The following is a 25028-nucleotide window of genomic DNA, read 5'->3' on the forward strand; positions in this document are numbered from 1 at the left end:
TCTTAATGTGAGTCTAATTTGGGTGAAAGCTTTAAAAACTTACCATTCTGCTTCTCAAATATTAATGTTTTAATAGCTAAAAAGCAATTGATTTTCTCATTGATACCTTTCTTTTCAATAATATAGGAAATATTTTAACAATATATTTCCATACATGTGACTCAATAAAAGTATTTTGAATTTTAAAAAAGGAACCATTAGCATTGTTATTTTTCATAAATTGATCCTCTAAAGAGGTTCCTCACTCTCCACTCTTGTTTAATAATAATAATGCGGTTAACTAAAAGAATAACATGATTTCATTTTCCTCTTAGCCTACAGGCTCTAACTTGACCTGGCAATAACTCTTTTAGAAAAAAATTACTAACTAGTGTGTAATACCTTAGACAAATCACTTGAACCTGTCTGGGTCAAGGTTTTCCTCAACTCATAACTTTTGGTTTGGGACCAAATGATGCCTAAGATGTATGTCAACTATAAAGTGTACATATCTGGAAACAGCATAATACCAACCTAAACCTGATTAAATAAGTGTAGCATCCTGGTTAAGAGAACAATCTTTGTAGCCAGATGACTGGGTTTAGATCCTAACTCTGCCACTTACTAGCTTTAGGGCCTTGGATAAGTTATGTAGTCATTCTGTGCCTCTGTTTCCTCATCTGTAAAATGGGAATAAGAATGACCAATTCAGTTTTGCAGATTAGTTTATATACGTAACATTTAAATCAGTTCCTGGTCCTAAAAATACTGTGTAAGTGTTAGCCATTATCATTAAGGTCATTGATTGTATTTCTAAACATTGTGGTCTGTTGAAAGTTATCTTTGCTGGTTAGAGAAAGGGCTCCTTGAGCCTTACCAGAAAGTCTAAATACAATTTTGAATATAGTCCAGATTCAGTGATGGTACATTTTTCATCAGTGTATTGTGAAACTCCTTTAAAGGGAGCCACATACACAACTGTTTGTTATGTATAACCTAGCAAGAAAAAGACCATTTATAATCTGTGGCTCTTTAACATATGTTCATTGTTAATAGAATGAAACGAAATCAAGGAAGTAATTATTAAGTAACTGGAATACTCTCTTTTTTTTAATTTTTTTAGTGTTTATTTTTAAAAAAAAATTTTTTTTTCTTAATGTTTTTATTTATTTTTGAGAGAGAGAGAGACAGAGCATGAGCAGGGAAGGGGCAGAGAGAGAGGGAGACACAGAATCAGAAGCAGGCTCCAGGCTCTGAGCCATCAGCACAGAGCCCGATATGGGGCTCGAACCCACAGACTGTGAGATCATGACCCGAGCTGAAGTCAGACGCCCAACCGACTGAGCCACCCAGGCGCCCCTAGTGTTTATTTTTGAGAGAGAGACAGACAGAGCATTAGTGGGGGAGGGGCAGAGAGAGAGGGAGACACAGAATCTGAAGCAGGCTCCAGGCTCTGAGCTGTCAGCACAGAGCCCAAAGCAGGACTCGAACTCATGAACCATGAGATCATGACCTGAGCCAAAGTCAAACGCTCAACCAACTGAGCCACCCAGGCACCCCTGAAATACTTTTAATGATATATTAGAGTCTAAACAGTCTCTGATAACTGGTCCAAGTGTTATTCTTAGAGATATTAAAACTCCTCCTATTTAACAGTTGGAAAGTATATCAGAAGCGTAAGTCCTTCCATGAGAAGATGGAGATTAATGCTATTGATTGCATTTTATAGGATAAGATATCTAACTAATCCCCTTACAATAATAAAAATGTTTCAACAGGCATTGACCACCCGTTGAAAATTCAAGTAAAGCATTCTTTTACTATTTCTCACCTAACTTTATTGACTGACGGTGCTAAAATGTGAAAATTAATTACAAGTTAAAGGAACAAAGTAACTTAATTTTGGAGCTTTATTGAATGCAGACAGCATAGTACAAAATTCAGGAAACTAGTATTAACCTTTAGGCAAAGATTCTCTGAAATAAAGGTTCAATGTGTATCCTGGAATTTCATTTGTAGTTTTCTACAAAACAGATACATTTTTAGCTTGATTTTTTTTTAAAAGAGATGGATTTTAATAGGCTTTTTCCTCAAAGTTCTCTAAAATCATAAATAAAATATTGTTACTGTTTTTCCCTTTAATTCTTTGTTAAATAAACTCTTACTATTTGGAATTTAGGGATATAGACAAGTCAAATAATAAAAAGTTAATAAACAAGAGAGATAACTAGTACTTTAGCACAACTTCTGAATCACAAGATTTTCTTTTTGGGATTTTAAAGACTATTTTGAGATAATTTAGTTACATGATTTTTTTGAAAGAAGCCGCAGATCCAAAGTAATAATGAGGGAATTATTGTTCATCAGTTTCTGAACAAACTTAGTGAAATTATAAATACCAGAGAATAGAAAATATACTTTGGTATAAGTATATTTGGTATAAGTAAAAATGAGCTTTTCCTCTAGTAATAGGAGCAAGTAAGAGTAATGGAATAAGAATTAAGTGAAGAAAAAAGAGTAAACCAGCATTGGAAAGTCCGTTCCAGACTACTCTGATATGTTAATAAATTACATTTGAAAATGTAAAGAAATTGCCTTTGTGTTTTCTGTGTACTCGGTTTCATCTGGAAGTATTGGATCCTCCTGAAGTATCACATAGAGCTGTACTGTCCAATATGTTTAGGTATAGAGCATTTAGAAGGTAGATCAGAATCGAGATGTGCTGTAAGTGTAAAATACACACCAGATATCAGACGGTGTGAAAAAGAGAATATGAATGATCTCATTAATAATCTTATATTATTATGTGTTAAAATTATAGTATGTTGTGTATATTGGGTTAAATGAAATATTGAAGTTTATTTCACTATTTTTTTCCTCTAAAGAATTTCACTAGTAGAAGAGTTTGAATTACATAAGTGGCTCACATTATATTTCTGTTGGAGAATGTGAGCTAGGTTTTCATGGTAGATTGTATCAAACAATTTTTTTAGAAAAATAATGAGAATGTTGAGTAAGAGTTCTTGTGCCAGTTGTTGAACAAATGGAACTGCATAAAAATACGTAGAGGTTGTCACCAGTTCTACATTTTATTTTATTTATTTATTTTTTACCAGTTATACGTTTTAAAAAGTGATTTCTCTGGACTGTTTCTCAGTGAAAAGTTTGGGTTATTCATTTATTTGCTTCCTTATTCATTCAACAAACATTTATTAAAGGCCAGTATATGTAAGACGTTAAGAATCTTTTTGCTAATATGTTCTCAAATATTGTTTGTATTATTGTTGTATTTAAATTAAATTATTGTATTATTATACATCAAATACGTTTAAAGTATATGGATTACTGTACTATGCAGTACAGTAGGAAAAAATAACTAAATGGGGAGCCTATAAAACAATTATCTATGACTAATATTATCTATGATAATAGTAATTGACCACTAATAAGTGCAAACATCATATTCTACCAGAACTGTAAAATCAAATTTACATTTCAACCCAGCACACAGATCTTTCTAAGAATTTACTAAATCAATATGCATTTTTTCAATATGCAGTTAAAATCAGGTACGTTGATTCCTAATATCAAATTTATTTTACTGTGATATCGCTAGGAACTCACTATTTTCTAGCTAGAAGCATAGTGCCAACCCCTTGTTAACTTTGAGGCAAAAAATAGGGGTGAAATAATATAAACTAGAAACTTTAAAATAATGTTTTTTATTAAACTATCTGATGAAAGTATCCTTCATCTAGTAAAGATTCTTTTTCCTGTATAATGTCCTCATGAATAAAAAATTGAGAGATTGGGGGGGGGGCACCTGAGTGCTTAAGATGGTTGAGCATCCAACTCTTGATTTCAGCTCAGTTCATGATTCAAGGGTCATAAGATTGAGCCCCGCATGGGGCTCTGTGCTGAGTGTAGAGCCTGCTTAAGATTCTTTCTCTCTCTCTCTCTCTCTCTCCCTCTGCCCCTCCTTCACCCCACCTCTCCCACCCCCATGCACTCTTTCTAAAATTTAAAAGTGGGGGGAGGTGGAGATTTGAAAATAAAAAAACAAAATAGCTATTGAAAAGTTACATAATAATGATTTTTTTCCCATAACAAATTGCAGGATACTTTTTCTTTTCCTACTCCCTTTTGTCTACCCCTTTAGCTTCTATTTAAACTTTGGGGAACTAATTCTATTTAAAACTTGACAATTTTCCCTTAACTTTATGTTCTTCTTTTTACTGTATGTATATAGGAAAGAGGAAAAAAATGAATCACCTCAGTTTAAATGAAAGGAAGGAATCTACAACAAAAGACAATGATGAGTAAGTTTGTTGTTTTTAAAATAATTATACACATGTGTCTTTTTAATTTGTTTTAATTTACACTCAAGTTAGTTATCATATATAGCGCAACAATGATTTCAGGAGTAGATTCCTTAATGCCCCTTACCCATTTAGCCCATCCCCCCTCCCACAACCCCTCCAGTAACCCTCTGTTCTCTATATTTAAAAGTCTCTTATGTTTTGTCCCCCTCCCTGTTTTTATATTATTTTTGCTTCCCTTCCCTCATGTTCATCTGTTTTGTATCTTAAATTCCTCATATGAGTGAAGTCATATGACATTTGTCTTTCACTGACTAATTTGGCTTAGCATAATACCCTCTAGTTCTGTCCACATAGTTGCAAATGGCAAGATTTTATTCTTTTTGATTGCCGAGTAATATTCCATTTTATATATATACCACATCTTCTTATCCATTCTTCCATCAATGGACATCCGGACTCTTTCCATACTTCAGCTATTGTTGATAGTGCTGCTATAAACATGGGGGTGCATGTGTCCCTTCGAAACAGCACACCTGTATCCCTTGGATAAATGCCTAGTAGTGCAATTGCTGGGTCATAGGGTAGTTCTATTTTTCATTTTTTGAGGAACCTCCATACTGTTTTCCAGAGTGGCTGCACCAGCTTGCATTCCCACCAACAATGCAAAAGAGATCCTCTTTCTCCGCATCCTCACCAACATCTGTTGTTCCCTGAGTTGTTCATGTTAGCCATTCTGACAGGTGTAAGGTGGTATCTCATTGTGGTTTTGATTTGTATTTCCCTGATGATGAGTGATATTGAGCATTTTTTCATGTGTCAATTGGCCATCTGGATGTCTTCTTTGGAGAAGAAGTCTTTGTCTATTCATGTCTTTTGCCCGTTTCTTCACTGGATGATTTGTTTTTTGGGTGTTGAGTTTGATAAGTTCTTTATAGATTTTGGATACTAACCCTTTTTCTGATATGTCGTTTGCAAATATCTTCTCCCTTTCGGTTGCCTTTTGGTTTTGCTGATTGTTTCCTTCGCTATGCAGAAGCTTTTTATTTTGATGAGGTTGCAATAGTTCATTTTGCTTTTGTTTCTCTTGCCCCCGGAGACATGTTGCATAAGCAGTTGCTGCAGCCAAGGTCAAAGAGGTTTTTGCCTGCTTTCTCCTCGAGGATTTTGATGGCTTCCTTGTCTTACATTTAGGTCTTTCATTCATTTTGAGTTTACTTTTGTGTATGGTGTAAGAAAGTGGTCCAGGTTCATTGTTCTGCATGTCGCTGTCCAGTTTTCCCAGCACCACTCGCTGAAGAGACTGTCTTTATTCCATTGGATATTCTTTCCTGCTTTGTCAAATATTAGTTGCCCATACGTTTGTGGGTCCATTTCTGGGTTTTCTATTCTGTTCCATTGATCTGAGTGTCTGTTTTTGTGCCACACACACATGTGTCTTGAAAGAAAAGGGTCATATTTGTAAAAGTAATAATGTAAGAGAAATAACTTATTTGCAGAAATTAAAAAAGTTTATATCTGAGTTGAAGTATTCTTCTTTTCTTTTTTTAATGTTTATTTATTTTTGATAGCATGCACAAAAGTGCGTGCCCGAGCATGGTAGGGGCAGAGAGAGAGGGAGACAGAGGATCTGAAGCAGGCTCTGCACTGACAGCAGAGAGCCTGGTGTGGGATTGGAACTCACAAACCATGAGATTATGACCTGACACTTAACTGAATGAGCCACCCAGGCATCCCTAAGTATTCTTTTCAAAGAAGAAAATACTTTGTGGTGTATTTTACAGTGTTCATGTGATCATGGTATCTGATATCTTAATTTTAATACTCATTGAGCCCAGTTTCCAAGCCCATGAATAAGAGACTAGCTTAAGGTAAAACTGAGGAAAATGCCCTTTTCAGATTTTACATAGGTGGAAAAGTAATACATTGTCTGGGAACATAATGCCTAACAAAGATCTGGCTCAAGAGCTAGGAACACAATGAATGAAGCCAGCAGAGTAAGGGATCCGGAGGAACCTAGGGGACCTATATGCCAGCATCCAACTGTTTTCATATTGGCCAGCCAGTGTTGCCTTGAATGAAGATATTATCTACAAAAATCTACTTTCCACATATGTTCTGGGAAGAATACTTACATCTATCCAGTGAGGCTGGAAAAATCAAATTAAGCAGAATAGGGGGTTAAATTTTCAAAGTAGTTCATATGTTCAGCTCATTTACCCTTTCAGCTATATGGGCTGTGTGCCACACAATGTGATGGATGGGTAAAGATGAAGAAGATGAAGTTTCTACCCTTTGGGAGCTTATGGTCTTATGCTGTAAGTTCGCGTACCTTTCCAAACTTAGAAAAACGTCATAAGGTATGTTTCAAAATGTTTTTTAAATCATTTGAGTGGAATTCAGAATGCATTTTCCATACAAACGGTGTTGTAATTTGTGGTTATAACCCCAGAAGTCTATTTTTTCCTAATGTAGCTGAACTATAGTATTAGTCTAGGTTAAAATATACAAAAATTGAATGCCATTTAGAGTACAGCAAGGACAAAGGGAAGAGTTTCTCAAAGAAATTTTCTTTGTTTGGCATCTCGTACGTTATTGTACCCCTTTAGTCTGTTTTTACTAGCTGCTTTTCTTAGCCATGTTCCCCCAGCTCCAAATCTTTTCATGTACCCTGTCCCACAAATATTTTTGTTGTAAATTACTACTCCTTCCTTTCCCTAAGCAAAGTTCCCATTTCCTCAGTGAAATCAATCTCAACTAGATATTGAGAGACAAGCATTCTCTTTCTGTTTAACTTATTTAGTGTCTTTTTAAATTGGCAAGATATACAGACGTAAAAATCTCAAATTGTCCAAAAGGACATACAGTGAGAGCAAGTGGCAAGTAACAGTTTTTGAATCATGTATAATCTTATTTTGAAAGCAGATACCTGTGAAACCAGATGAATTTCTGATATAATTATATAAAGTGTAACAAACTTAGGAGTAAAAGTAGGCAGTGAAGGAGGAAATGTTTTGAAACAACAGCAATACCACATAAGAAGCCAAACTTACCTTTGCTTTCCTCCCAATCAGCTCCTCTTAAGCTACTCTAACTTTTTATACTTTCTTCCCTTCCTTATTTTTCTGAACCCATCAATTTGCTTATATCCAGATTTTTAACAACAGCTCTCATAGCGGTGGGCTTTCAAGTAGCAAGGGAGGAATAAGAACCCTTGTTATGGTTCACTTAGGAATTTGCCTATATTTTTAATTTCTAAAGATCGCTGTTATTTATGTATAGTACTCCATGACTAGATACTAAAATTAGTGAACTTAAGGACAAGCCAAGATATTTTTCATTAGATAAAAATTATGGCTTGCTGATTGTTTTTTCCACTCATAAAATTATTCAATCCTAGTCAGTAAAGCCATTTACCAGCTTTAGTAATGGGTTCTTCATTTATTCCACTTGTTTAAATTTCTTTTATTATCCTGTAAAGCCATTCTAAAGACTTGGGTTTTTTTTAATCTTAAATTAAATTGAACATTTCACTTTTGTACATCAATTTTAAATGATCATAGCATTTTATATTTTGTTTTGGCAATTGTGTAGGTTAGGGTTGTCCAGAGAAACAGAACCAATAGCAGATACATATATATGTAAGAATATAATAATAATACATTATTAATAAAATATAATATTTAAAGATAATAAAATGGTATAGATATAATTCTTAATTAAAATGTATTGATAATGAGATATATATATATATATATATATATATATATATATATATATACATAAATACTTGCATATATAGAGATAAATTGATTAGGAAGAATTGACTCATAAAATTATAGAGGCTAAGTCTCACCATCTACCATCTGCAAGCCTGAGACCCAAGAAAGCCAGCAGTGTGATTCTAGTTCAAGTCCAAAGGCCTGATAATCAGGAGAGCTGATGGTATAAATCCTAGTTCAAGAGCAGGAAAAGAGCAGTGTCCCAATTCAGGCAGGCAAGCAGGGCACCAATCCCCCCTTCCTCCACTTTTGTTCTATTTAGCTCCTTAACAGATTGAATGATGCCCACCCACACTGGGAAGATAGTCTACCTTACTTAGTTTTTACTAAGGTGATTATACTGTGGTGATTTTCTAACTCCATCCTTCCATTAGTCGGCCTTTTTAAAATTCATGAGTTCATAGTGATAAAGGTTTTTTCCTTGCCTTCCCTCTTTCCATATTCTCACCTCTTCTCAAACATTAGATCTTTGGTTCCTAACAGCAGCAATATATTTTCACATTTGCTCATTCTTATCACATACACAAAATAGTTTCAGAATTCATGCACTCATAGGACTACTAAAAACAAAACTGCAAAGCACTCGAGATTTGTTTGCAATCTTTTGTTGTCTTTAATAAGACAACTAATAATACTGTTGACAGTATATAGTCAAATTACTGTTCCAAAACTACTTGGATTAGTTCTTTAAGTTTTTTTTAATTTTAATTCCAGTATAGTTAACATACAGTGTTTTATTAGTTTCAGGCGTACAATATAGCAATTCAAGAATTCTATACAATACTCAGTGCTCATCATGATAAGTGTACTCTTTAATCCCTATCACCTATTTCACCCATCCCCCCACCCACCTCCCCTCTGATAACCATCAATTTGTTCTCTATAGATAAGAGTCTGTTTTTTGGTTTCTCTTTTTTTCCTTTGCTCATTTGTTTTGTTTCTTAAATTCCACGTATGAGTGAAATCATACAGTATCTGTCTTTCTCAGACTAACTTATTTTACTTAGCATTATACTCTCTAGCCCCATCCATGTTGCTACAAATGGCAAGATTTCATTCTTTTTTATGGCTGAGTAATATTCCACTGTATGTATATGTGTATGTACATCTTTATCCATTCATCAGTCACTGGACACTTGGGCTGCTTCCATAATTTGACTATTGTAAATAGTGCTGTAACAAACAAACATAAAAGTGCATGTATCCCTTTGAATTAGTGTTTTTTTATGCGGGGGGGGGGGGGGGGCGGTGGGGGTGGGTAAATACCCAGTGGTGCGATTACCAGATACTAGGATAGTTCTATTTTTAACTTTTTGAAGAACTTCCAAAAACACTCTTTTCTACAGTGGCTGCACCAGTGTGCATCCCCACCAGGAGCACACAAAGGTTCCTTTTTCTCCACATTACTTGGATTAGTTGTTTGTTTGAAGAGTTAGTTATTCATTTCAAGTGGTTAGGTTCTCCTGTTTCTGTTTGTACTCAATTTAAATATTCTCATCTTTTTTTATTTAATTTCACTCTTTAACTCTGTAAAACATTAATATGTTCCAAAAGCCAAAATTTTACAAAAAAGTATGTTCAGAGAAGTGTCATTCCCTGCCCCATTCTTTCTACCTACTCCCTGTAGGTAACCAAATTCATTAGTTTCTGGTTTACCTTTGCTATGTTTATTTTTATAAAATTAAGTCCTTTCATTTCTTTTTTCTGATTTCTCATTTCATACAAAGATGGCATACCATGTATACTTGTGTATGCTTTTTGTTTTTCAGTTATGTATTTGTCCTCAAATGACACCATGTTAATCAACTTAGCAAGTTTAAAACATAAGAACTCTTCCAATAGGAAAATATGGTTCCATGTTCTAGGTTTAAATGTTTTTCCACAGAAAACAAGCCATTAGAGACATGTCAATAAAGCTCATTTATAAACAAACACCTACACATTACTATTTTATGTGAACTTCCATATCCTTTATATGCTGAAAGGAAAATATATTATATAATTCACTGCCATTGGCTTTTCTTCCTCTTGGCAGTTTGCTGCTGCCTACTGTCATTGCTCTGAAAATGCAATAATGGTGACCGTCCTTTTGTAGGGTTTATTTCCATTAAACTTCTTATTTTCAGCCTGTAGATTGACATGCTACTGTGAGAAGTGAAACATAGAGATCATGTGTACCCTTTTCCCCCTTTCCTGACATGATAACAACTTGCAAAACTGTAGGACAGTATTACAACCAGGAAATTGACATTGCCACAATCCACTGATTTTTATTCAGATTTCTCAAGTTTCACATGTACTCTGTGTGTGTGTGTGTGTGTGTGTGTGTGTGTGTGTGTGTGTGTGTGTTTAGTTCTATGTAACTTTATCACATCTAGTTTCAAGTATCTGCCACCACAGTCAAGATACGGGACATTCCCATCACCACAAAAATCCCTCCTATTGTATAAAGCTTATTTTTAACCACTGGTTTATTCTCTTGTAGACATAAAGGTAATTTTTTAGATTTAAAAAAAAAATTCAGGGCACCTAGGTGGCTCAGTCAGTTAAGCGTCCAATACTTGATTTCGGCTCAGGTCATGATCTCATGGTTTGTGGGCTCGAGCCCCACATTGTGCTCTGCACTGAGCGTGGAGCCTGCTTGGGATTCTCTCTGTCCTCTCTCTCTCTCTCTCTCTCTCTCTCTCTCTCTCTCTCTCTGCCCCTCTCTGCTTATGCTGTCTCTCTCTCTCTCAAAATAAATAAACATTTTAAAAAATTCCATACTAATTCAAATAAAACCTTTATCATTGTAATGAATTATGCCAGAACTGGGTTTTCTATTTGTATGTTATGTATACAATTAACTGTGATAGGTAGCCACTGTTCAGAATTCTATGTCTGAGTTTCTCTTTACTGTGTTTTAAGTATTCAGTCATGCAACAGGAATCTGAGTTATGAATCACTTTCTCCTTAAATCAGGATCTCTAGGGGTGAGTTAGTTGAAAATGCTTATCAAGGAGGGATGCCTGGATGGTTCAGTTGGTTAAGCATCTGACTCTTGATTTAGGCTCAGGTCATGATTTCATGGTTTGTGGGTTCAAGCCCTGTGTCGGGCTCTGGGCTGACAGTTTAGAGCCTGCTCTAAGGGATTCTCTTTCCCTCTCTCTCAATAAAATAAACTTAAAAAAAAAAAAGAAAATGCTTATCAAAAACTTAAAAATGAAAATAAAGTTATGCCTATATTCTGTATATTTATTAAGAGACTTATTTTTCAGCTGTTCAAAATTTTTGACATGGAAGAATGAAAAATTTTCCCCAAAGATCAGTAACAAGATAGCCATGCCCATTTTCACCACTGGTGTTCAACATTTTACTGGCAATTCTAATCAGAGCAATTAGAGGGAAGGAAGAAAAGGAGGGAGGGAATGAAGAAAGAAAGGAAGAAAACAAAGGCATCCATTTGGAAAGGAAGAAATAAAACTATCTCTATTTACAGACAACAATAAGGTACCTAGGAATAAACCTAAGTAAAGTGGTAAAAGATCTATACTCTGAAAACTATACAACACTTATGAAAGAAATTGAAGAGGACACAAAGAAATGGAAAAACATTCCGTGCTCATAGATGGGAAGAACAGACATTGTTAAGATGTCTGTACTACCCAAAGCAATCTACACATTATACATTTAATGCAATCCCTACCAAAATACCAACAGTGGGGCTCCTGGATGGCTCAGTCAGTTAAGAGTCTGACTCTTGATTTTGGTTCAGGTCGTGATCTCATGGTTCATGGGTTCAAGACCCACATCAGGCTCCGTGCAGAGCTACTTGGAATTCTCCCTCTCTCTCTCTCTCTCTCTCTCTCTCTCTGCCCCTTCCCCTCCCTCCCTCTCTGTCTGTCTCTCTCTCTTTCAAAATAAATAAATAAACTTAAAAAAAAATACCACCAGCATTTTTCAGAGAGCTAGAACAAAAGTCCTAAAATTTATGCAACCACAAAATGTATGGAACCACAAAAGACCCTGAATAGCCAAAGCAATCCTGAAAAAACAAAACTGGAGGCATCGATTCCAGATTTCAAGCTATATTACAAAGCTGTAGTCATCGAGAGAGTACAGTCCTGGCACAAAAATAGACATGTAGATAAATGGAACAAAATAGAAAATACAGGAATGGACCCACAGCTATATGGTCAACTAATCTTGGACAAAGCAGGGAAGAATATCCAATGGAAAAAGACAGTCTCTTCAACAAATGGTGTTGAGAAAACTGGACGGCGACATGCAGAAGAATGAAACTAGACCACTTTCTTACACCATACATGCAAATAAATTCAAAATGGATGAAAGACCTAAATGTGAGACAGGAAACCATCAAAATCCTAGAGGAGGACACAGGCAGCAACCTCTTTGACGTTGGCCACAGCAACTTCTTACCAGACACATCCCCAAAGGCAAGGGAAATAAAAGCAAACTGTTGGGACTTCATCAAGATAAAAAGACTCTGCACAGCAAGGAAACAATCAACAAAACTAAAAGGCAGCCTATGGAATAGGAAAAGATATTTGGGAATGACATAACAGATAGGGGGTTAGTATCAAAAATCTATAAAGAACTTACCAAACTTAACACCCAAAATACAAATAACCCAGTTGAGAAATGGGCAGAAGGGGCGCTTAAGCATCTAATTCTTGATTTCGGTTCAGGTCATGATCACACAGTTTGTGGGTTCAAGCCCTGAATCAAAGCCTGCTTGGGATTCTTTCCCTCTCCCTCTCTCTGCCTCTCCCCCACTCGTGCACATGCTCTCTTTCAAAATAAATAAATAAACTTAAAAGAAAAAAAAATGGGCAGAAGACATGAATAGACACTTTTCCAAAGAAGACATCCAGATGGCTAGCAGACACATGAAAAGATGCCCAACATCACTTATCATCAGGAAAATACAAATCAGAACCATAATGAGATTACCACCTCACACCTGTCAGAATGGCTAAAATTAACAACATAGGAAAGAGTAAGTGTTGGTGAGGATGGAGAGAAAAGGGGAACCCTCTTGTGCTGTTGGTGGGAATGCAAACTGGTGCAGCCACTCTTGAGAGCAATATGGAGGTGCCTCAAGAAACTAAAGCTAGAACTACCCTACAATCCAGCAATTGCACTATTAGGTATCCACCCAAAGGATACAAAAATACAGATTTGAAGAGGAACACGCACCCCAGTGTTTACAGCAGCATTATCAACAATAGCCAAACTATGGGGAGAGCCCAAATATCCATTGACTGAAGAATAGATAAAGAAGATGTGTGTGTGTGTGTGTACACGCGCGTGCGAGTGTGTAATGGAATATCACTTGGCCATCAAAAACACTGTAATCTTGCCATTTGCAATGATGTGGATGGAGCTAGAATATATTATGCTAAGCAAAATAGGTCAGTCAAAAAAGACATACGGTGTAATTTCACTCATGTGAAATTTAAGAAAGAAAACAGATGAACATAGCGGAAGGGAAGGAAAAATAAGACAAGAACAGGGAGGCAAACCATAAGAGACTTCTAAATACATACAACAAACTGAGGGTTGCTGGAGGAAAGGTAGATGGGGGATGGGCTAACTGGGTGATGGGTACTAAAGAGGGCACTTGTGATGAGCACTGTGTGTTGTATATAAGTGATGAATCACTGAATTCTCCTGAAACCAGTACTACACTGCATGTTAACTAAAATTTAGATTTAAAAAATATATGTAAAAATCGCTTCTCGGCCTTTTGGCTAAGATCAAGTGTAAAAAATATATGTAAAAAAAAAAAAAGAAAATCCCAAAGAATGCACATTGACTATGTTCCTTATTGTTTAACCCTGAATAATTAAATAATTTGTGTTTTGGTTTCCATATCTGTAAAATGGAGATAATATTTACCACAGAGAGTTATTTTAAAGGTTAGAATATAGCTTGTAGCTTATAAAGTAACAAGTATAGTGTTTTGACTTTAGAAAGAGCTCAAAAAAAATTTAGCAATATATTTCATTATTACAGTCCAGCGGTCATCCAAAATAATCAGTTTAGATAAATAGAATTAATTAGATAAATAGAGGTTCCGTGACCTATTTACCTTTTTCTGTATAAGACATAGAAAGTATTAGGAGGGTAAAGAAAAACCTGAGGATTTTGTCCCTTTTTTTTTCCTTTCCTTTTAGAGAGCGCAACCAGAGGAAGGGCAGAAAGAGAGGAAGACACGGAATCCAAAGCAGGCTCTAGGCTCTGAGCTGTCAGCACAGAGCCTGACATAGGGCTCAAACTCACAGCCATGAGATCACAACCTGAGCCAAAGTCAGATGCTTAACCGATTAAGCCACCCAGGTGCTTGGGATTTTGTCCCTTTAACGTTCACATAACTTGCAGGTTTCTTGAGATTTTATACAAAAACGGTCTCTTACAGGTAGTGACTTTGATATAAGTTTTTAGTAATGGAATTAATTAAAAGTTCATTTGTAGCCTTTGAGAGTGTCGGTAGAGTAGTAAGGCAGAAATCTGAATATAAGAGTTTAATTTCGGTATTGAAGAGTAGAGACTGTATCAGACCATTATTTTGAGCATTTTTTTGATTTGTGAAAAAAAAGAGTATTTGTTAAATTAAGTAAAAGGAGAGTTAAACAGCATCAAGGACCCAGCAAATCATATATGTACTTATAATATTGACCATCAATACTGCTGTAAAATTTTCGTAGCGTTCATAGCTTAGTCCAGAAAGTAAAGAAAATAGGTAGGAAATCCAGGATTGCACATTAGAAGGACATGTGTGTGGCAGAAGGTTAACGGGCTGAGTAATTAACCTTCTTTTTTCTATTTGTAATTATCCCCAGCCTTATTGAAGTATAATTAACAAATAAAATTGTATGTATTTAAAGTGTATAACATGATGATTTGAAGTGTGTGTGTGTGTGTGTGTGTGTGTGTGTGTGTGTGTGCGCGTATGTGCGTACCTATTCTAAGAAACTGGTTGCCATCAAGATGGGAGGAGCTGATTTCATTTAGGAAGAAGTAAAAGGAGGAGGAGGAGAGGAAAAGAGATTAAAATAAAGAGGGGAGTCACCTAACTGGCTCAGTCAGTGAAGCATGTGATTCTCGATCTCAGGGTCATGAGTTTGAGCCACATATGAGTTTAGCCACATTGCCTAAAAATTAAATTAAATTTAAATTAAAAAAAATAAAATAATGGGAATAAAAAAATAAAATAATAGTGTCCACCAGTTTACTTGGTCTTGCAGTGAAGACAAGTTTCCCTCCAAAAGCAGCTTACGCATGTGAAGGATATCTTAAAAAACAGTTTCCCCAGATATTTGATACTCAGTTCCTACAGCTCTCCAAGGCTGTCAATAACAGTTTGCTTAGCTGAGCCCCTCAATAATATCTTAACTTGAGAGAGAATTGCTAACAGGTCTTTTTGGGATGCTACATTGCACAACTCCTGGGGACACCATTCACATCTTACTCTATCTGAACAAAGCTTCTTGGAGTCATTCAAGATGGCAACGCTGCAGGACCCACCCCCACACAATTCCATGAGGGTCAACAGGGAATATCATCAGTTCCTTAAAGTATGGTAAGACAGTGTAGAGAGGCTCCATCACTTCAGTCCTCCCAGGAAAAGAATGCAAGGTAAAGAACCCTTAGGATTGCTTCTCATAGTGAAGTAACGCATTTGCCTCAGCTATAGCCCCCTGAGGTAGTTGGTGATCATTGGTATAATGTAGGGGAGTCTGGAGGTTCCCAGCCCTGAATGGGAGTCATTTAAAACCTCTTGCTCCTTCAGACTCTCAGAGCTCAGTGGAAGGGGCTGGAATTCCTTTATGACACTCTCTCTCCAACTGAAGTTCAGGTGGTAAGCAAGCAAGGCCTTAGACAAGTGACTTTTAATTGAAAGTACATAATAATAGGGTCACCTTGGTGGCTCAGTTAAAGTTGAGCATCTGACTCTTAATCTCAGCTCAGGTCATGATCTCACACAGTTCATGGGTTTGAGCCCCAAGTCGGGCTCTGCCTGGATTCTCTCTCCCTCTCTCTCTGCCCCTCCCCTACTGACGTACACATGCTCTCTCATTTTCCTTACCTAAGTTTTAGCTTTTGCATAAATAACTGTCTCTCCATTCCTTGTTTGCATACTTAATTAATCTATTTTACTTGGTTGAAACATACTGTACCTATTCATCATGTATGAAAATTTAACATATTTGTCTTATTTGTAATAGCACAGAAATGTTAATAGATAACACTGATGTGATTTTGAAAAGCATTTAAATAGAATTTCTAGTTTCTCTCATAAAATCAATAGTATAGATTTGTGGTCTCTGAAACAGTAGTCACTAGCCAGCCACACATGGCTAATGAGCATTTAAAATGTGACTAGTCTGAAATGAGATGTGCTATGAATATAAAGTACATACCGGATTTTGAAAAAAAGCATAATGGAGAGGATGTGGAGAAACGGGAACCCTCTTGCACTGTTGGTGGGAATGCAAATTGGTGCAGCCACTCTGGAAAACAGTGTGGAGGTTCCTCAAAAAATTAAAAATAGACCTACCCTATGACCCAGCAATAGCACTGCTAGGAATTTACCCAAGGAATACGGGAGTGCTGATGCATAGGGGCACTTGTACCCCAATGTTTATAGCAGCACTCTCAACAATAGCCAAATTATGGAAAGAGCCTAAATGTCCATCAACTGATGAATGGATAAAGAAATTGTGGTTTATATACACAATGGAATACTACGTGGCAATGAGAAAAAATGAAATATGGCCTTTTGTAGCAATGTGGATGGAACTGGAGAGTGTGATGCTAAGTGAAATAAGCCATACAGAAAAAGACAGATACCATATGGTTTCACTCTTATGTGGATCCTGAGAAACGTAACAGAAACCCATGGGGGAGGGGAAGGAAAAAAAAAAAAAAAAAAGAGGTTAGAGTGGGAGAGAGCCAAAGCATAAGAGACTGTTAAAACCTGAGAACAAACTGAGGGTTGATGGGGGGTGGGAAGTAGGGGAGGGTGGGTGATGGGTATTGAGGAGGGCACCTTTTGGGATGAGCACTGGGTGTTGTATGGAAACCAATTTGACAGTAAACTTCATATATTGAAAAAAAAAAAGCATAAAATATCTCATGAATAATTTTTATTGATTACATGTTGAAATGATAATACTTTGGATATATTGGTTAAATAAAATATATTATTAAAATTAAGTTCACTTATTTCTTTTTACTTCTTTTATTGTGGCTACTAGAAAACTTTAAATTACATATGTGGCTTACATTTTATTTCTATTAGACTGCACTGATATGGATTATCATATGCAGCTATGAGACTATATAAAATTGGAAAAGACACTAAAACTGCAAGAACAAGGGAATGGTTAAATCATCTTTGGTATGTTTACTAGGTACAATATTGTGCAGCCTTTAAATTATAAACATATGGGTGATGTGGCCAAAAACAAATATGTAATATTATATTAAGGGCAGAAAGTATGATATAAAGTTATAGAAATTTAAAATAAAACAAAAACCTAAGAGAATTTTTCCAGTATGGTAACATGCTAACTAGAGATAGGTTCTGTAGATAAGATTACAAGTGAAGTTTTCTTTGTTTCCAAATTTAATAGAGTGCCTTTGTAATCTTTTTCACACTGAAATATATGAAACCCATAAAACTTCTTTTTCTATTACAAAAATTACTGGGTAACACTGACTCACAGATTTCGATGGTGTATTAGTGTTCACTTTGAGAAGGGAGCAAGCCAACTAACCACATCTTCACATCCTCTCCCACTGCTCAGCGAAAATCCCAAAGATAGGGTGATTGGTCACATACACTGTGTTTGTAAAGGGATGAAAGAATGATGGAGGAACATTTACATCTTCTACCGCTTTTTAAAGAAAAGAATTAGAAAAATGAACCTAAGATCTCTTAAAAAGAATTAAAGCTGTGAAAATGACGTGCTGTGTTTAAATGCTGATCTTGCTAAATATGTATATTTTTTCATTTATAGATTCATGGTGTTGCTGTCTCAAGTTGAAAAATCATCAGAAGAAATCCTGGAAATAATGCAAAATTTAAGTAGTATACAGGTTTGCTTTTTTTTTTTTTTTCCTTTGAGATGTATAATTTTTCATATATCTCCTACCCCATTTGAAAAAAGAAGATAGGAAAGAAGCCCTAAATTGGAGAATCCAATCCAGGAAAGAACTTACAGGGAATATGTCTAGTTACTTTTTATGTAGGAATTTCTTTTCTTATATGAACATTAATTAACCATAATATTTTAGTAAGATCTGGCTTTTTCACATTTAAAAGTAAATTTGTGGATCTTGTTTAGTGTTTTTAATAAATTATTTTTATTCAGGCATTTTAAAGCTTGCAGTAGTTGACCTACCAGAAAAAAAGTTAAACTTCCTACCACAGAATTCAAGTTTTTCAGATGAAAGAAACAGTAAACTGTATTTTTACTAGACTTGTCAGCAATGTTGTATTTCTAGAGAACTTAACTCATTTAAGATGTCTTTCTTTTAGGCTTTGGAGGGCAGTAGAGAGCTTGGAAAGCTCATTGGTATCTCCCGTATGTCATGTTTCTTCTTACAAAAAGAAATGCAGAAAACGAAAGAACTAAGTAAGAAAAATTCATGAGTTTTCAATGGCATCTCCATTCCTTATTTGCAAACTTATATATGTATTCTAATATTCTCAATTTTAGAGATAAGCCTAATAGTTTTTCCCATATTTAAATCTGATAGACTTTTTTATCTATGGCACTACTGGACATGTATTGAAAATATTATTTAGAAAATCAGAAGCCATATATCTTTTACCACGATATGTTATTTCAGGGATTCTTGCTGAATATGAAGGGAAAGAATATGCCTTTGCAAATGAATATCAGGCTTTTTAAAAATTTGGTGCTCATTATTTAAGGAAGATAAAATAAGGTATTGCATTTTGTACTTGAAATCTATGTGTATTACTTACAATTATTTTTTTTCATTAAGTTATTCTAAGATGAGAAATTATTTGCATTCCACATTAGTTCTTAACATGGGATTTTTTTTTTTTTTTTTTTTTAGTGACAAAAGTAACAAAACAAAAACTCTTTGAAAAGAAGAGTTCAGGACCTCCCAACAAAGGTAAAGAGTTGTGTTTTAATTTATAAAAAAAAGATCCTTTCATCTCATTTCACCATTTAAAACCAATCATCATGAGCCCTTTTTTAGTGTGATCTAAAAAATCATGAATCCCGTTTGAAAAACCTTATACTGGATTTGGCAGACTATGATAACTTCCCTGATGATTAAACTTTTAAAATATCTTTTGAAATACAATTTTCAGTTTAAGATTTAAATTTGGTCTTTTTATTAAAAGTTCTTGAGAATACAGACAAATAGGGGCAACAATGCATTAATATATAACAATTTTTGGTGTTGAATTAGGATTATACATTGCATAAAAAGTTACTCGGTAACCAGTGTTCTGAAAACTTTCAGAGCATTAATGATGTTTGATCTACTGTGAACCCATATGCCTCTGAGCATTTCACAGTATGGGAAACGAAATTAGCAGGTTTTCCCATAACACATGCATATCCATACCTCAGTAAGCAAAATGATCGTGGACTATAAAATATTAAAACCTTTAGACCAACTTAAGAAGGATCATTTTAATATTACTGACATCAATGCCATTTTGCAATCCCTGCAAACATATGAGGCATAACTGAAACCACTTCAGCCAATCTAGTATATGAGACTATATTTAGGATTATTTAGGATCTTTAACAAGTCTGTGGTGAGACTGCCGCGGGAAGTGTTGGGATTCCCTGCTGCTTACTTCCGAGGCCACCTGGGTAATTAATACAGGGCAAGCGCCCTGGCAGTACTCCTCCAGAACTCATGTGGGAAGAGAGCTGAGCAGGCTTCCTGAGCCTTTCAGTTGAGCAGCTAACTTCCGCCGTGATCGCAAGAATTTAAGAACATGAAAGCAGCTCTTAGAAAAGACTTGAGGTCTCTTCCCTCCTATACTGTGAAACTTGATTATAATGTGTAACTGGATTTCAGTGGTTTTAGTCTCCTTTAACATGAGAAATTTTAGAGGATCATAATGGGAAATTGTAATGATTATTATTTCCCATCTAGAGGAAATCTCTCTTCTTTATATTCTGTGCCAGTGGTATGAATATTTTTTTTTAATCTGTAATTTTCTAGAATTGACTACAATTAGGCTTTACATAGTTGGCTTTCACCAAGTTTTGAGAAATGAGGAAGGGAAAGTTGTAGAATAAATAAGTGAATCATTTTAATAATGGGAAAAAAAATTTCCAAAAGTATTTTTTCCCTCCCTGAACATTTATTAAGACATGTGGTAAAAAGTTGTCTCCTTTCAGTTATCTAGTATATACCAATTCTTTGTGTATATACATGACCAGCCTTAAAACTATTTTCTAGTATTTTAGGCATTAAAACTGACTTGCCCTTTACCAGGCCTTCCCTAAGGGCCAAGTGTTTGTTCATGTATAAAGGAGATCCTGTGACTAAATCATGTTTTAAAATTTCTAATAAGAATTGAATATTTGTTGTGGTGTAAATGAAAACTGAATTTAGATACATAAAATATGTAGTAGCTATGTATATAGATATATATTTTATATCTATATATATCACAATATATGTCATCTTCTGTTTCTGTTTCTTGGCAAGAGCTGCTTTAGCTCTTATATTTCCTGAGTTTATTCAAATCTTCGTTAGCCTTTTAACTAATTTTTTAAAAGTATTGTTGTCTGAAAAATCTTTTGAAGGTTACTTTTTTTATAATATGAGTTTGAGTATTTTTACTGAGTGTTTTTCTTTCTCTCTCTGGTTCGTAATATATATATTTTTTATTTTGGTGGTTTTATTTTGTTTTTGATTAAAGATGATAACACACCAACACATACATATATATATATATATATACATATATACATATATGTATATATACATATATGTATATATGTATATATGTATATTTGTGTATAACTTTTTTGCTGAGTTAATTTTTAACCCCTTTTATTTACACATTCATTTTACGAGGACTTTGCTAGTGCTTTGGCATGTGAAACTAATTTGCTTTGTATATACATTCCTTATTTAGGGATCAAGCCTTCAGCTTTTTATAGAAATTTCTAATGTACTCCTTTCTTTTACTATGCTATTATCTAGAATTGTTTAAATTTTAAAATGTTTTGGGAATATTCATAATATTAGAAATTATATAATATAAAAACAACTCCCATAATATGTATGGGATTTGTTTTATTAGGTACTGAATGAAAATAAGAACAGGGGCGTCTGGGTGGCTCAGTTGGTTAAGCGTCTGACTTTGGCTCAGGTCATGATCTCACATTTCATGGGTTCGAGCCCTGCATCAGGCTCTGTACTGACAGCTCAGAGCCTGGAACCTGCTTCGGATTCTGTCTTCCTCTCTCTCTCTGCCCCTCCCCCACTTACTCTCTGTCTCTCTCTGTTTCTCAAAAATAAATAAACATTGAAAAAAAATTTTTTTTAAGAAAAAAATTACTTGTTTTACTATCAAAAGAATGTCCTTCAGATTCTCATAAAATTTTCCTAGGATAGTTAAAATAGACAATATGAGGAAAATTCCAGCACTTATGCTATTGTTGCCCCTTCAGCTTGGTCCTTTAGTTCTATTTATTTTTCCATGTCAGGAAAAATAGCTTGTTTGGCATCCGTTGCAGTCTTTATGACAGGCAGAGCAGTATAATTGTAAAAATAACATGCTTAGTGATTTAAATAAATAGACATCTGACACACATTCTTAAGGCTTTATGTAACATTCAGGGAAAATTAAAACATACACAATAACATTAAAAGGTACACTGAGATTTTCATAGTTTTGAAAAGAACTGGACGTTGCAAATCAGGGAATGCTTTGATAGAGTATATGAATAAAAGAGGATCTCTCTTGCTAAGTACCATTTTCTTAAATAAAGGAAAGCTTTCTTTCTTTTTTCAGTTACTTAGGAAGTAAGCCTAACCTCACTTTCCTAAATAATATTGGCTTTATGACTCTTAGAAAAATAATGATATGAAAGGTCCTTTTTCTGTTAGATTTGGATGTGAATTTTCATAATTATTCTTAATTTGTTATGCTGAAGATTTAAAACATGACCATTCAGTGAGTTGATACAGATGGAATGTCACATTATCATCACATGGTAAGGCATGAAATTTATTTACTTTATATAATCAACCTCTACTTAAAACAACTTAATACAGATATTCCCAAGTCAATAGATGGCATTATATAGTACTTAGTATTTTCATTTTTTCTGCAGATATTAGAAAATACCATCATTGTTTGTCTATGACCAGTACTTCCAGTAAACAAAATGTTTTTGAAAAGAATGTAAGCAAATTGTAGAGCCATTGCCAAGATATGAAATCTAGACACTTAGCTTTAGTCCAAAACATATTTTATCTGTTTTGAGAATAATTGTGTAGGTTGCAGTATGCATATTTGAAATGAAATGTAACCATCTGAACTTTACATTGTTCAAAAAAGTTGATTGTCTCAGCTGTTTGTAATACAAAATATTTCAGAATTTCTAGCTGTGGCCTTCAAAAGAAAAGCACAAACTATGTTTCTGTTTTCTTTAGCTAACTTACTGTCTTACATTGTAAAATTCATCTGGGTTATAGGATTTTAAAGTTTTCAGATTCTTGGACTAGAGGACAAATTTTAAACTCTTTCTGTTCTAAGACTATAAAGTAGTTTGATACTGCCTTTTCATTCCAACCATCCACTGAAGTATTTTTTAACTTAAAATTATGTTGTTCTTTCCTCCACTCAGTCTTGAAAAAGCATTTATCATGTCGGCCAAGTGATTTCACTCCCTAGAAGACTACTACCCTTTTAGTTTTTCATACCTTAACATTAAACAATATCTTTTTTCAGACAAATACTTCAGTTTTAAAAGCACTGGAGTCTGAAGTTTAGACATGATGAGCTTTAGAAGAAACAACAAAAATTCCTTCCTATGTCTTAACGTTCTTGGTTTATCTGGAGATAAAAAATGGAGGTATTAGTTTTGGTGACACAGATATACATTAATGTACAACTGTGGTCCTCAGCTCTGTATCAGGATTCAATTTTCATGTATGTTGTACATGGTTCATAGTTTTCCTATTAATAATGTTAATGCTCTTATTTTACACTGTTCATCACTGTTTTGGGGATACATTTTGACTGCTTACTTGAGATTTGTCTAGGATTTAAGGAAAAACAAACTGATTTATTACTTTTCAAAGCCTTTTAAATAATTTTTTCCATGATTTAAATTTTTGTATACTTCTCTAGAAGTATGATCACTTTTATATTTTAAATAATCCGTAAAAAAAAATTAAACCATAGATTTGAACTCACTTAATAGCAATTATGTGCTTAAGAGGTGTAAATAACTTGTATCAGACGTTACGAATATCCAGGTGCTCCGTATGTGCTGATGACAACAAAATTGAAACGAAAGACAGTAATAATTCTGACTGGTTTTCTCTGCAGAAGATATTGATTATTTGTGTGTGGTGAGAGATTTGGAAAATTCAATTAAAGGAGTTGTGCAAAGGTTTCATAAATTTTCCTTCTACAGCATGTACACAGACATTGTTGCGTATTAAATCAATGCAGCACTTCACAATATATTTTCTTTGAAACATAAAAATAAATAACATTTAAACAGTTCTGCTTACTACAGAAACAAATTTTATTTTCTGTGAAGCATTTAGTCATGTGCTATCACTGACTCATACACATTTGCCAGCTGTAACAAATTTTATAGACATTTTCTCCAGAGACATATCTCACATACTATGAATTTTTAAATGAGCAAATGGTGAAGAAGGGATGTCAGCAATATAAAAATTGATCAGTTAAAAGATAAAAGCATAAGTAAAGAGATTTGTATGGTAGTCTTAATAGGTTTTATTAAATAAAAATACTATAAAAAGACAGTAATGAACAGACTGAAGACTAACCGTTTTTGAGGTGGAGAAAAATTATTCTGGCACATTTAGTAGAAATTGGTTTTATGTCACCTGACAGGTGAACATTTTTTCCCCCATTTTAACTCTTAGAGTAGTCAGGAAAGCTCCTCAAAAAAGAGTTAGATAAATTCTCTAAGTGGTTTATGTATTTTAAACACATATGGAGAATAATAAAGCAGATATTTATAGTGTTATATAACTAATTAAGTAGTTAAAGCAAGATTTCTGTGAAAAGTAAGTATTAGGTGATTTTTCCTCTAGCTCAGACCTCATATAGGAGGAAAGAAGTCATTTTAATTCATACTGTTCACACCTTATGCTTCAGCCCTCTGGAATCTCTCAGAACTCCAGGCCTTTCCTGCTCCTTTCTCTACCTAGATTGCTCTTTCTTCCTTCTCTGTCTAGCGAACTCCTGCTCATTCTTTAAGGTCAGCCTCAGATGTCACATCCTCTGTGACTCTCCCCAGCTCACCTAGGTAAAACGAAATTGCTTCCTCTTCTAGGCTTCTACAACACTTGTCTGAATGTTTATAAATGTATAGCGTTGTAGTGTCGCAGTATATTGTAATTGTCTGGTTACAGGGCTCCTTCCGGGCTCCTCCTTGGCAAACAAACAAAAGTCGTATCTCTATATTGTAGCCTCAGAGCCTCGTATAGAACCTGGATAGAAGATCCACAGTGCATGTTCAATGAATGAATAAAAACAAATGCCATTCTAAGAATTTCTTAAAGGAAAGTAAATATTTTCAAATACTTAGAAATTGCTATCTCCTTACGTGCCTCATCCATTTCATACTTTTTGAATGCCTCTTGTGAGCCAGGCACTGTTCTAGCATTGGTGATATACTAAGGAACCAGACAGACCTGGTCCTGCCCTCAGGAT

The 25028-nt window shown here is 34.7% G+C and overlaps 1 protein-coding gene across 4 annotated transcripts in view; it reads left to right on the forward strand.

Annotated features, from left to right (window-relative positions):
- ITGB3BP (integrin subunit beta 3 binding protein) overlaps positions 1–25028 on the forward strand; it is a 72359-nt gene that overhangs the window by 37998 nt on the left and 9333 nt on the right. For all 4 annotated transcript variants that reach the window (XR_008419365.1, XM_053894489.1, XM_053894493.1 and 1 more), the window contains exons 4-7: positions 4229–4298; positions 18109–18187; positions 18630–18726; positions 19178–19237. Coding sequence is in view for 3 of the 4 variants with exons in the window: in XM_053894489.1 (XP_053750464.1) it covers positions 4229–4298; positions 18109–18187; positions 18630–18726; positions 19178–19237 (306 nt within the window). In the remaining variant the exon portion in view is untranslated. The remainder of the gene's footprint in view (positions 1–4228; positions 4299–18108; positions 18188–18629; positions 18727–19177; positions 19238–25028) is intronic.

This window comes from Panthera pardus, unplaced genomic scaffold (genome assembly GCF_024362965.1).
Source record: "Panthera pardus isolate Hobbes unplaced genomic scaffold, ASM2436296v1 HiC_scaffold_11, whole genome shotgun sequence".
Classification (NCBI taxonomy): domain Eukaryota; kingdom Metazoa; phylum Chordata; class Mammalia; order Carnivora; family Felidae; genus Panthera; species Panthera pardus.